General features: G+C 45.7%; 1 protein-coding gene across 5 annotated transcripts in view; it reads right to left on the bottom strand.

Moving 5' to 3' along the window:
- Nucleotides 1-14,746, bottom strand: part of WDR35 (WD repeat domain 35) — a 192,075-nt gene that overhangs the window by 132,247 nt on the left and 45,082 nt on the right. For 3 of the 5 annotated variants that reach the window (XM_068108360.2, XM_068108362.2, XM_078773176.1), the window contains exons 4-5: nucleotides 13,163-13,255; nucleotides 6,483-6,611 (exon numbers count right to left, since the gene is read on the bottom strand). In XM_068108360.2, the coding sequence (XP_067964461.2) occupies nucleotides 6,483-6,611; nucleotides 13,163-13,255 (222 nt within the window). The remainder of the gene's footprint in view (nucleotides 1-6,482; nucleotides 6,612-13,162; nucleotides 13,256-14,746) is intronic. The other 2 variants (XM_078773177.1, XM_068108361.2) reach the window with 1 other exon arrangement.

Below are 14,746 nucleotides of genomic sequence, written 5' to 3'. Positions count from 1 at the left end.
AGGACGGCACGGAGCTGGCTGGAGCTTGATCCCGCACGGGACGTCGGGCTGGACCTCGACGGCTGCTGATGCCACCGATCCTGTCGTGTGCGCGGGATCACGGGTCGGATCACGGGTCGGATCACGGGTCGGATCACGGTCGGAGCCGACGCGCTGGTATGGGGTCTGGCGTGACGGGTTCTCTCCTCTCTCTTTCTTTTGTCCAACCACTCTTTCTCCACCGACAACTCAACGCAACCAACGCAACCACTCAACGCAACCACTGACCACCCCTGACGACCAACTCAGCTCTTGTCATGGACCTCTCTTTTCAGACTCATCTCCTTGTCTCAGTAAAAGCATCTCTCTTGGGGGCGTCTCTCATGGGTTATATATAGCCCCACCCTTGAACCTTTGCGAACCTCCCCGATCGCTCTTCCTCCGCCCTCTCAAACCAAACCCCTCGTGCTCGGTTGGTTGTTCGGGGCTGGCTCACTCCTCCCCTCTATGACGAGGTGGAGACACGCCCTTCTTCTCCGACCCTGCCTCGTGGTCAATGGCGGCAATTGGAGGGGAGGTAATTGGCAATGGCAATTGAGGCCTGGCAATGACGAAAGGGGACATGGGGGTTTTTGGGAATGGGAATGAAGGGAATCTACTCTTATTTCACTCGGTGCAATGGAGTGTCATTCTAATGGAAGACAAGGCCTTACTCTAAAACACATAATAAGATATAAGCTACTGAACAAGGGTTTTATCGGGTCCTGCAATGTGGTGTTTCATGGAATAACTACCGAGACGCCCTTTGACCTTTACACTACGGAGGTATTTACAAGGATCATGACATTTACAAAGGGTGATCTTTACAACAATTTACACTACAACAACAAAAAAAAAAAACCATTCTCATATCCACAACAATATGAACACTGCAAGGACTCTGGCGTGAATTACCAGGGGTAGAAAAGATCAAGGTTTTCGATGGGGGAAGATAAGAGATAGTGGTGAACAGCTGTTTTAAAGACCTGGAGGGAGGAGTGGGATTGAAGGGAGGGAGGAGTGGGATTGAAGGAGGGAGGAGTGGGATTGAGAGCAGGTGAGGGGAGATAGTGAGACCCAAAAGCTTGAGCGACAGAACGTCTTGGAGAGGATTGTTGAGAAAGTAGATGGGAGGGTTGTCCAGTCGGTCTTTTCGGAGAGACATAGTAAGAGTGTGAGATTTGTCAGGATTGAAAGACATGTTCCACTTGTTTGACCAGTCTGCGATTTTGTCCAGGTCTTCAGAGAGTGAGGAGGCTGCAGACTGCCGATCTGAGGGAAGAGGAATGGAGCGGCAGAGAGTGGAGTCATCAGCAAAGAGATAGAGAGGATTTTCCAGAGAGTCGGAGAGATCATTGATAAAGACCAGGAAAAGCACAGGGCCCAGAACACTGCCTTGGGGAACTCCAGCCTGAACAGGAAGGGGAGATGAAAGAAATCCATTCAGGGCCACACGTTGACTTCGACCAGAGAGGAAGTCCGCAAGCCATGCGTGGAGATTTCCATGGATGCCATAGGAGGAGAGTTTGGTGAGCAGAGCTGGGTGCCAGACCGTATCGAAGACACGTGATATGTCAAGGGAGACAGCTCTGATTTCCTGTTTGGCATTGAGGACCTCCATCCATTGTTGAGACAGCAGAAGCAGCATGTCCAGAGTAGAGTGACCTGGTCTGAATCCAAATTGATGATCAACGATCAAGCCATTGGAGAAGAGGAAGGATTTGATATCCGAAGCAATGATGGATTCCATGACCTTGCTGATTATTGGGAGCAGGCTGATTGGTCTGAAGTTGCAAGGATCTGTTTAAGCACCTTTTTTGTGTAAAGCGGTAATGTTTGCTGATTTCCAAAATGCTGGCAGATGACCTTGAGCAAAAGAGAGGGTGAAAAGAACAGAGAGAGGTGAGATGGAGGGGCAGAACAGGATTTTAGGACCCGTGGGCTGATGCCGTCTGGTCCAGTTGCAGAATCAGAGTCGAGGTTTGACAAAAACTTCTCCACCTTGTCAGGAGAGAAGGACACAGAGTCCAGGAGCAGTTGGGTTCGACTGGGTAAGGTGGGAACAGAGAGAGATTGGTTTGGGACACAAGATTTTGAGGCAAACACAGAGTTGAGGCATTCGGCTTTATGACGTGCGGTTTCAAATGTGTAGCCATTTGAGGTAAGGGAGGGGATGGAGGGGGAACAAACACCAGAAACGCATTTTACCAGACGCCACCAGGATTTGGAGGAAGGAGACAGGTTTGAGAGTTCATTCTTGAGTGTGGAGAGATAGTGCTTCCTGGCACTCCTGAGGGTAGACACACAATTGTTCTGAGCTTGGTGGAAGGAACTGAGATTGCCTTCAGTTGGATTAGCCTTCCAAGAGGCAAAGGCAAGTTGTTTCAGGGCAACTTCCTCACCACAAGATTCAGTGTACCATGGACGGGAGGAAGGGTAAGCCAACTGAAGACGAGATGGGATAAATCTGTGCATAAGAGAGAGCAGTTTGCTTTGGAAGAATTCCCAGGAAGAATTGATGTCAGAGGCAGTAGAGATGGGAGACCAGTCCAGATGATTGATGGCTGCTTGAAGACCGTGCCAGTCGGCCTGAGTGAAATGCCAGACTCGTCGGCGCTGAGGAGGCTCTCTGCGAATGGCCAGAGAGATGTCCACTTTAACAAGCACATGATCAGAAGAACCGATTGGAGCAGAAGAAGCGCAGCAGGGAAGTTTGTCATAACCAAGTCGAGAAGAGAAGATACTCCATTGGCTGAGATCCGGGTCAGGAAATTGACAGATTGTGTCTATCCCAGTGAGTCACAGAAGTCCTTTGCTGAGGTGCCATGACTGGTGAGAGAGGAACCCACACCCAGCCAGCTGGCATGATGACAGTTGAAGTCGCCACATATGAGGAAGAGAGAGTTGGGATGAGTGGATAGAAGTTGGTCCATGTTGTCAGACAGTGAAATGTAAATGGAGTCATCACTGTTTGGAGTATGGTACAGAACACATAGGAACAAAAGGTGGGAGCGGAGTGGAAGCCGTAGCCAGAGGTACTCCTGGGGGTGAGGTGGAGAGAGGGCAGTGCAAGGAGAGTGAGGAAGAGAGTTTTTTTATAAAGATAGCAACCCCACCACCAGGACGAGGCTCAGATGTATCATACCGGAGGAGGGAGTAACCAGGACGAGATATTAAGGAATCAGAGACATCTTGAAGGAGGAAAGTTTCTGTTTAGCAGATCAAGTCTGGATTGTCAGAAGCAACCTGTATGGAGAGATCAGTCAGGTTTGAGCGAAGGCCCCGGATGTTTGAGGTCCATACCGTTAATGAAGAGAGAGGGGGAGAGAGAGGGGGTACAGGACAGAGGAGGGGAGGGGTAGGGTAAGTTGAAGGATGAGAGGGGGAGGTAGGGAGAGCAGTTGATAGTGTGTCAGAGATTACAGAAGAGTTACATGAAAGGGAAGGATGAGGAGGACAAAAGGTTTGATGGTGATGGGATGAGGCACAGTGAGGGGTTGTTTGAAGTTGGGCAGTGGAAAGTAGAAGGTTGGGGGAGGTGGAGGTATGAGATAGAAGGAAGACAAAGTGGGGAGGAGGTGGCTTTGAGGATGAGGGGGGAGGAGGGAGAATTGGAGAGGAATGGTATGGGGGGAGATTTGAAGGGGAGGGCTTGGGGGGGAGTTTTGAAGGGGAGGGGTGAGGGGAGTTTAGGAGGGGAGGGGCAAGGGGGGAGTTTAGGAGTGGAGGGGCAAGGGGGGAGATTTGTCGGGGAGGGGCAAGGGGGGAGATTTGTCGGGGAGGGGCAAGGGGGGAGTTTAGAAAGTGGATGATTAATGAAAGATGAACATTTCTAACAAATTGGGTTTGTTGTGATTTTCAAGTTCACGATCCGTTTAAGAACGATGGAGGAGGGGTGGAATGAATGAGAATTTAGAGCATGTAGTGAGAAAGAATCATAAGAGATTGAATATTTTTTTGAAATGGAATGAGTTGGAGAGGAAATTGAAAAAAGCCTTTTAAATAGGAAGAAAAACAGCGTGTTGTAATACACCACTGAATAAAACACTGCAGGGGAAAGTTTAAACATATTGTTGCGGATCTCGAACTCGTCAATGTACTGAGGGGGGGTTAAGCCCTGCTCCCCCTCGAGCTTTGAGTCCACGAGGCCGCCCCCACGCTACACTCGTGGACGACAGATTGCTGGGCAATTCCAGCCGCCAAACCCACAGCTAACGTGTGGAAGGGTTTCCGGTCACAACCCGAGTACCTTCAACACACGCTGCCGCAAGAACGGGGGCTGAACCTCACACGAGTCACGCGGGTATGGTATGTCCGAGCGGTTTGTGCGTCGCATAACTCATGCCGTTAATCACTATGAACCCGATCGAGCGGTTTTAACTCGTGCAATGCGAGGCCAATGGTGAAGGGACGAAAACGGCCAAGTTGGAAACAAACCACAGGATGTATTCACAAAAGTACAATGGTGATAGAAAAGGGACACAGAGGAGAACCTAAACAACCTTACTTACGTTTCCCAGACAAGGGCCTTCAGACTCGTTCAGGGAAGGGGAGGAAGAGGGGTACGCGCACAAAGCACGGCCGCTTGGTGCAGTTCGCCTGGATGGCTTGTTGGGTGTTTCCCCCCCGAGGATGTTCGCGGCAGAGACGTCGATCTCAGCCGTGCACGAACGGGAATCCACGCAGCGTGTCCCAAAGCCAGCGAGGCAAAGCGCATGTGCAGGGAGTCCAGGCAGAGGTCGTCAGGGCAGAGAGCACGTTCAGAATCCCGGGACAGAGAGTCTATATCAGGGAGTCCAGGCAGGGAGATCGTCGGGCCAGAGAGATCGTTCAGAATCCCGGGACAGAATGTCTATATCAGGGAGTCCAGGCAGGGAGATCGTTGGGCCAGAGAGAGAGAGTTCGGGGGTCCGGGCCGGGTTTTATATCCCCCGGAGTCCCACCAGAATGTTCCACGGGCATCCACTGGCCGCCGGGGGGTCACGTGTCATGACAGCCCCTCATTAGTCACTCCCCTTAGCTCTCATTGGCCGCCGTTCTTGGCCACTCCCCTTAGCTCTCATTGGCCGCCGTTATTGGCCACTCCCCTTTAGCTCCCATTGGCTGTTCGCTGCTTACCAGCCACGCCCTCCAGCTCCTCCCTCGGGCCTGTTAGCCTTGCGCTAGGTCCATGACATGGCATTTCCAGGCTCCAATGAGGCCTACCCTTACTCTACCTGCCTCAACACATACTAACACTGGGAAGGAGACTATACTTCACATTTAATAAGAAATAACTGACTAAGCGAGGCTACATGTTGTGGTGCAACTAACTATAGGGGGGTTGCCTTTATTCCCAAAACCACAACAATATTTAAATAATATTTAAACAGAACCGTGAAGAACAATCTTATATTCACAAAATACCAACGGGGAGGGGGCCGAGAGGGACAACCACGAGTCACGTGAACAGGGCAAAAGATGGATGGCAAGGAGATAATGGGGGCGGGGCGAACAGCACACGTGGACAGAAGTACACGTTGAGACAACAGCACACGTGGAGAAAGGAAAATAAATGTTTTTTTTTGTTTTTTGTTTTTTTTGTGGGGGGGGGGGGGGGGGGGGAGGGGGGGATTAAAAACGTTAGACAAAGAGTATTTTAGACCCGAAGCACTGCATTATCGTTAGGACAATATAGCCTGCGGACTGGGGTTATCTATGCATGCATATATACCTCCACAGAAGCATTAAAAACTAGGTAACCATTCCGGACACAGTTTGTTAATTGCTGTTTGTTAATTGTTACATATATACATGTACATTACATATATAAATGATGATGTACATTACATATATATACATATATACATATATACATGCATAGATACCTCCACAGTAGCATTAAAAACTAGGTAACCATTCCTGACACCGTTTGTTAATTGTTACATATATACATGTCCCTTGTGTTTGCTCAACTGTCGAGCACCATTGTATTCAAACGATATTGTAGTTCAATGCTCCATGTGTATTTCATCAGTTGTGGTGAAATTTGTTCACATTTACTCCATTAAATTGTGGGTGACAATGTTACCACAGCATATGTCAAAATTACCCCAAGGCTTTGGAGTAATGTTAACAGGTTGCACATTTTTGTCCCTCTTCATGGCTGTATACAATAAATGGACATTGTCTTTGTTCATAACCACAAAAAAGAGAACAAGTCCCAATCTATCCAGTGTTGATTCAAAGTTGTTATTTTCTGTAATCTTTCTCTCAAATCAGCTTTCAGGATAAAGTGGTGTCAAAGTTACCCCAGCTTACCTTAAAACTGCTCAATTGGTTGCCCGATCAATATATATATTTTAAATCATCAAATTGGATTCTTATTATGAATCGTGAAATGTGGGAAAAATAACAGGTAATTGAGCATTCCTAATCTATCTGTGCAGAAAAAAACTTCCATTCCCATCAGGAAAGCATCTCACCATCCACAGAACCAACGATGATGGTACCGTCTTCATAGACAATGCAGATTTTCTGCCCATCAGAGTTCCAGCACATACCGCCCACCACAGAGCCGCTGTGCCGATTGACCATTTCCTCGAGCCATTGGCCTAAAACGATGAAAATGTTTGAAGTTGAGGCATTTAAAGTCAATGGTTTTAGTGAAAAGGAAGGACAGTAAAAACCTAGAACGGCACTCTTTGACGTCGCGATTTTTTTTTCATTTGACGATGCCTCCACCCACTTTATTACATCATTATACATAGCTGTACCAAATTTGATTTAAATCCCTTTAGCTGCTCTCAAGTATCACTTTTTTACCTGACATGACTGCTGACCTTTGACCTTTAATGCTGAAATCTAATCAGTTCATCTTTTCCTCATAATATATACTTATACCAAGTTTGGTCAAAATCCCATTACTGGTTCTCAAATTAGCATGGTAACAGAAGTTTTCCTAATGTCTAAAACACTTTCAAAGAATCTAAAACACTCAATATTACTTGCATCTCTGGTGTTAAGACCAAAGCACAAGGTCTGTTGCATTCACATCGCAGGACTATCCATCAGATGGCCAAAAAACTGTGCATCCTGTCTTCTAGCATTAGTTAGTGGACACTCAGTAGTGCGCATACCTCCGCCAAGCTGAACAGCTTACGCTTTGTATCCCACTAATAGGCCGGATCTGCATCCGGACCTGAACCAAAATCTAATCAGCTTGGTTTTGTCACCTACCCAACTCATCCATCAAATTTTGTCATAACCCATCCACAACTCTGAAATATCATGCTATATATTGTTACAGACGCGGTTTTGGATGTTAGTTTACCGAGCGGTTTGGTATGACCGCGTCTGCACAGTTTACCCGATTCCACTCGAACGTTGGCCAAATCGCGCTATGCTAAATCAATTAAGGAAAGGACACAACGGCTGGGTTAAATGACACGACACCAGGGGTACAGTTCTCAAGACCTCCGGAGGAGGTTATAATATTTGTATGCGGAACGTTTAGATTACAAGGACAAGAGGGACAGCATAGGAAGGTGGGCACTTAATCACGGTCTTATAGTAGCCCCGACAGACCACAGATAAACAGGACAAGACTGACTCACACAGGGATTGATGGCAAGGAAGGGCAGGTAGTCGATGGACAGCACAAGGTGCACCTTGGCTCAGGGACAGGTTAGCGCGGTCCAAAAGATGCAGGGAGGTATCGTCGCGCTGGAGGTGGCGTCTGGTTCTCTTCAAGCTGGGGGCGCATCTGACGTCACGTCCGGTAAGTGGCTGCGTATATCCAGCGGGGAGTGACACGCCCTCGGCTCGTTAGCTCCGCCCCAGATGGAATCGGCCCGCCGCTTCTTATTGGGTGCGGGGGGTTACCGGGCTCCGCCCTTGACGAGGAGCTGACAGGGAGCCCCTATTTGGTAACCCCGTCGAGCACATGGGCAATGGCGGCTAACCAAGCCGGAGTGAGGACGCACACTCCCCGCGCGCTGTTGTTGTAGTTGTTGTTGTTGTTGTAGTTTCATGAGGAAGATGGGAGGAGGTATGGGGAGGTCCTAAACTCACTACTGGTGCCATACAATCACATTCTGGTGCAACGAAGAGTCAGAATTAATGGAAACGAGTCCTTAACTGACATAGACTAAGAATAACTAGCAAGAGGTCCTATAGTTGTCTACGTGAGATGCGGTGAACCTGGGCACGACATTTAATGGGGGAAAAAGGGGAAGGTCGGTTCTACAGAGTGTTGTTTACAGACAATGGGACTAGGGAATGGGGGATTGGGGATAGTTGGGGAGTATTGGGGAAATAGGGGGATATTTACAAGCGGATATGGATGGAGGCCAAATCCCATATCCGCAACAATATCATTTGGGACCATACACTACATGGCCATAAATATGTCGACATCCGAACATCATACCCGAATGTGCTCGAATATGTCATTCCAAAATAATGGGCATAAATATGGAGTTGGCACCCCCCTTTGCTGCTATAACAGCCTCCACTCTTCTGGGAAGGCTTTCCACTAGATGATGGAACATTGCTGCGGGGATCTGCTTCGATTCAGCCACAAGAGCATTAGTGAGGTTGGGCACTGATGTTGGGCGATTAGGCCTGGCTAGCAGTCAGCATTCCAATTCATCCCAAAGGTGTTCGATGGGGTTGAGGTCAGGGCTCTGTGCAGGCCAGTCAAGTTCTTCCACACCGACCTCAACTAACCATTTCTGTATGGACTTCACTTTGTGCATGGGGGCATTGTCATGCTGAAACAGAAAAAGGGCCTTCCACAAACTGTTGCCACAAAGTTTGAAGCACACAATCGTCTAGAATGTCATTGTATGCTGTAGCGGTAAGATTTCCCTTCACTGGAACTAATGGGCCGAACCCAAACCATGAAAAACAGCCTCAGACCATTATTGCTCCTCCACCAAACTTTACAGTTGCACTATGCATTTGGGCAGATAGCATTCTCCTGGCATCTGCCAAACCCAGATTCGTCCATCAGACTGCCAGATGGTGAAGCGTGATTCATCACTCCAGAGAACGCGTTTCCACTGGTCCAAGGTCCAATGGCAGCGAGCTTTACACCACTCCAGCCGACGCTTGGCATTGCGCATGGGGATCTTAGGCTTGCACGGCCATGGAAACCCATTTCATAAAGCTCCCGACGAACAGTTGTTGTACTGACATTGCTTCCAGGGGCAGTTTGGAACTTGGTAGTGAGTTGCAACCAAGGACAGACGATTTTTACGCGCTACGCACTACAGCACTCGGCGGTCCCGTTCTGTGAGATTGTGTGGCCCACTACTTCGCGGCTGAGCTGTTGTTGCTCCTAGATGTTTCCACTTCACAATAACAGCATTTACAGTTGACCGGAGCAGCTCTAGCAGGGCAGAAATTTGATGAACAGACTTGTTGGAAAGGTGGCATCTTATGACGGTGCCATGTTGAAAGTCACTGAGCTCTTCATTACGGCATATTCTACTGCCAATGTTTGTCTATGAAGATTGCATGGCTGTGTGCTTGATAATTATATATACCTGTCAGCAATGGGTGTGGCTGAAACAGCTGAATCCACCAATTAGATGGGGTGTCCGCATACTTTTAGCCATGTAGTGTATCTCTTAATGCTGAAAATCATTTTTAAAATTAAAAAATATTCTCGTATCCAGATCCGGATCTTCACCAAAATCAAATCAATTAGTCCTTGTCACACACATAACCTGTCCACCGAGTTTCATCCGAATCCATCCATAACGTTTTGAGATATTCTGCTCACAGACAAACAAACAAGAAGACGTCATGCAGAGCACGATACCTGCAAAATCCACCCTTCCCCCTCCCCCTCCCCCCCCCAAAAAGGTTGCCATGGATAAATTAAATTGTCAATTTCATTAAGACTAAAATTGACGATCTTAATTAAAGCTTGGGTCAATCGGATGAAAAATGGCGATTTTAGAATTTTGACCCCCAGATGACCTTTGACCTCAAAATCAATAGGCTTCTCAATTGTGACGACTTCTACAACTTGGTGAAGTTTAATGATGATCGGTTTGCATTTGTGACCTGTAAGCGAGTGACAAACAAACAGACAGACGAAAAATCACTCATAGAGTGACACGGCAAAAGAGAACAAAGTAGAATGGCACTCGGTAGAGCATCCTTTTGACCTCACAAATAATTAGTGGTTGAATTATGTGACCTGATATGCAAATAGTCTTCAAATTAAGTTAATCAGATGAAATTAGACAATTTTAGAAAATTGGCATATGTTGACCCTTTGGCCTATTTTGATCTCCAAAATAGTTGGTGATTGAATTCAGTTCACTGATATAAAAATCCTATTCAAATTTCAAGTCAATCGGATGAAAACTGAGGATTTTAGAAATTAGAAAAGGTTGTTGACATTTTGGCCTATGTTGATCTCAAAAATAGTTGTTGGTTAAATTCAGTTCGCTGATATGTAAATCCTATTCAAATTTCAAGTCAATTGGATGAAAATTGAGTATTTTAGAAATTTGAAGAAAAGTGGTTGACCTTTGGCCTATGTTGACCTTTTGACGTAAATAAATAAATAGGATTCTGTCGGACCACAAACTCTACCATTTGGTGAAGTTTCGTGAAGATCAGTTTAAAATTGTGACCTGTAGGCAAGTATAAGTGAGCGGACAGACAAACAAACACACAAACACACACAAACCGGGGTGATCAACATACAGCAATACCCCGGCCTACGTCATTAATTGGTTCCATAAGTCGTGACGTAACTCGGTTTTTGACGTAAACCGGGCGTAATGTCTTTAAAATGCCTTAAAATGAAGACAAACACCAAAAAACTAGAGTAAATAACTGAAGGAGGCTGTGGCTTCGCCCTGAATCTTTGCCGCTCCCCGTCGGGAGTCCTTCCTTGTTTTCTATCGGTCGGGTCTTCTCCTCGAACGGGGTGACCGGCACGGACGTGTCGACCGTGAGCGGGCTTGTGTGCTGAGTGGCTCCGTGGCCCGCTTCACCACGGCGTGCTTTACCCAACGTGTACGAGCAGTTTTACCGGTGGTCGTGTCGTGTCGTCTGTGACGAACGAACGAGCTCAGGGTTCCATGAACCCGGCCGCCCCGGGGATCGACGCTCGCCTCTGAGTCGTAGGCGTGCCCCGTCTTTCCTCGAGCGGTCGAAGTTGCGTGGTTCTTTTTTTTTGGACGATGCGATATACGCAGAAACGACGACGTACAGGCAGGCATTTACAAATCCATGCACATGTGCACATGCACACGTCGATCAGTTCGTCGACGCCGGATGCCGGCGAGGTGCCCGACGAGGCACCCCGGCTCGAGGCATGACACGGTCGTTCATTTCACATGGGCCATGGGCCCTGGGGCCTGACCTCGTCACGGACATTGCACACTCTGCACGGTGACGTGACGTCTGCCACGGACGGTCGTCCGAGCCGGCATCGTCGTCATGTTTCGCCGTTGCCACGTTGCGTTGGTTGTTTTACACAGTAAAGGAACCTTTACACAGTAAAGGAATAATCACAAAAATAACAGCGAAAGGCAAAGCAAGCACGCGACCACAGCACAGGACAAAATGCATATGGCGTCGCCTTTGTTTTGAATGAGAACCAGCAGCTACGCGTACGTATAGCGTATGAAATTATAGCGTACGCGTATGAAATTTACTCTAGAAGAGTGGCGTAAAGTCGGATTTGACATAGGTCAAAATGGCGTAAAACGGGGTATTGCTGTACTTGTCAAAACTAGAACAGCACTCTTTGACGTCACCACGTTGACTGATATGCCTCCGCCCACATTATTACATCATTATAATACTTGTATCAAGTTTGATTTAAATCAATTCAGCTGTGCCCAAGTTAGCACATTTTTACCTGACATGACCTCTGACCTATTGACCCCAAAATGTAATCAGTTCATGTTTACGTCATTATACATACCTGTACCAAGTTTTAATTTAAAACCCTTCAGCTGTTCACAAGTTCTCATATTTTTAACTGACATGACCTCTGACCTTTGGCCTTTGACCTCGGGTCCCCCAAAATCTAATCAGTTTATCTTTACGTCATTATACATACCTGTACCAAGTTTGAATTAGATCCCTTTAGCCAGTCTCAAGTTATAGACCGATTACAGACGTTGGCCTTTAACCTTTGACCTCTTGAACCCAAACTCTAATCAGTTAATTTTTACATCATCATACATACCTGTGCCAAGTTTGAATTAGATCACTTCAGCCATTTTCAAGTTATAGACCTATTACATATTTGACCTTTGACCCAAAAATCTAATCACTTAATCTTTACAATATCATACATACCTGCACCAAGTTTGAATTGGATCACTTCAGACATTCTCAAGTTATAGACCTATTACAGACTTTGACCTTTGACCTATCACCCCAAAATATAATCGCTTAATCTTTACAACATTATACATACCTGTACCAAGTTTGAATTAGATCACTTCAGGCAGTCACAAGTTATAAACCTATTACAGATTTGACCTTTGACCTCTTGACCCCGAAATCTAATCAGTTCATTTTTACACCATTCTACATAAGTGTACCAAATTTGGTCAGAATCCCATCACTGGTTCACATGTTATCGTAGTAACAGTATTTCTACCTAACATTACCTTTGACCTTTGCCCTTTGCCCTCGTGACCCCAAAATCGAATCAGTTCATCTGTACCTCATTATACATACCTGCGCCAAGTTTGACTAAGATCCCTTTAGCCGTTCTCAAGTTATCACGGTAACGAAAACCTATCACGGACGGATGGACAGCCGGACGGACAACCTGAAAACATAATGCCTCCGGCGACTTCGTCGGCAGAGGCATAAAAAAATGTTGCCAAGTAACAAACAAACAAACAAACAGACAGAATAACAAACACAACCGACCAAAATACTTGAAAAACCTTCGATTTTGCAAGTAACAAACAAGGATGAAAACATAACCATCAATCACCTTGGGTGGCAAAGGTAATCATTCAAGCTGGTCGACATGGCATGAAAGATTTTCGCAAAATCAAATGTAAAATCAACAGCTGTGACTTCCAAACACCAAAGTCCCAACACCCTGTACCATTCTCAGCACAAACACAGCCTGCAGCTTTTCCCCACATAATATGAATGCTCGTACCATTGTGCAGCATCCAGACAATGGTGAAACCAGTCTCATCGCTACTTGTGAGCTTCTCGTAACGATCGTTCCATGACAGCACCTTCACGCTGCCTGCTCACGATGCAACAGAAACATTCTGTACATACAGGCTGGCACGCTTTATATGTATACATCATAAAATTCAATAAAACCCAGACTTTACATGCATTTTTATCAAAACAAAGCTATATTCCCTATGACCAAAAAAATGAAATAATAGAAAGCACATTACCAATGAAAAATTGAAGTGGAGTTTATTACACAGGAAAGAAATGGGGAGACAAAGTGCTTTTGCAACAAACAACAAGAAAAAGAGCAATCAGAGATTGCAAACCCTCCCCAGGATGTATTTTCAGTGGTTTTTAAGGCTTTTGTGTTAAAACGAATATGGCGGCCGAACCACATGACCAATGACGTCATCATTATTTGTTTTATAAACTAATTTATTCCGAGATTATGCTCAAGAAATTTCATCTTGATCGGATGAAGTTTTGTACTTGTCGAATTATGACGTCATAATGGAGGCACATATGACATCATCATTAACATATTTTATTCCCCATGGAGAGTTCTTTACAATGAGCTATGTCTCAATTTTTTCTATTCAGCACTTTCGTAGATATAGAGGTGCAAAGTTTTTCGGTATTTCCAAGATGGCGGCCGAACCACGTGACCGATGACGTCATCATTTTTTTTTTTTTCCTCCACCACTTTATGCCAACATGGCACTCAAGAAATTTCATCTTGATTGGATGAAGTTTTGTACTTGTCGAATTATGACGTCATAATGGAGGAACCTATGACATCATCATTAACATATTTTATTCCCCATGGAGAGTTCTTTACAATGAGCCATGTCTCAATTTTTTCTATTCAGCACTTTCGGAGATATAGAGGTGCAAAGTTTTTCCGTTTTTCCAAGATGGCGGCCGAACCACGTGACCGATGACGTCATAATTATCATTAAAAAATTCTACAGTTGGAGTTGCACCTATGGTGAAAATTTCCTGTCAATCGGACCAACGGTTGCAGAGAAAATCCTATTTATTCTGTGCGGACAAACAGACAAACGGACTCAAATGCAATACCCTCTCCTCTGGCGAGGGTAATAAACCATTGCAAGCGATACAGGGAGGGAGTATGGTCTGCATTTCTTTTCTATAAAGTGTCAACGACTCGTGGAGAAGGTCGTATATAAATTATATTATTACATGCAGGACAAGGACAATAGGAGATATCAGGGTACTGTGTACTTGAATTACGAGGACACCAGGAAACCACGGACAACTCAACTCAGTACATTCAATTTGAATCTGGTATCTCAACATCACCAGTTAACACCAGACAGATGGCAGTGCTCAGATGGGAACCGCAGACAAACCAATATTAATATACCAATATAAAGAGAAACAAACAAAATACCGATATATACAAAATATAAATAAATACCGATATATACGATACCGATATATACGATACCGATATATACGATATATACGATATATACAAAACAAATATAAAGACAAAAAGACAAACCAATATAAAGACAGAAAAATACCGATT

Source organism: Myxine glutinosa, chromosome 2 (assembly GCF_964187855.1).
Source record: "Myxine glutinosa chromosome 2, kmMyxGlut1.1, whole genome shotgun sequence".
Taxonomy (NCBI): domain Eukaryota; kingdom Metazoa; phylum Chordata; class Myxini; order Myxiniformes; family Myxinidae; genus Myxine; species Myxine glutinosa.
Note: the sequence above shows the minus strand (reverse complement) of the source record. Positions and strands in the feature narration are given on the sequence as shown.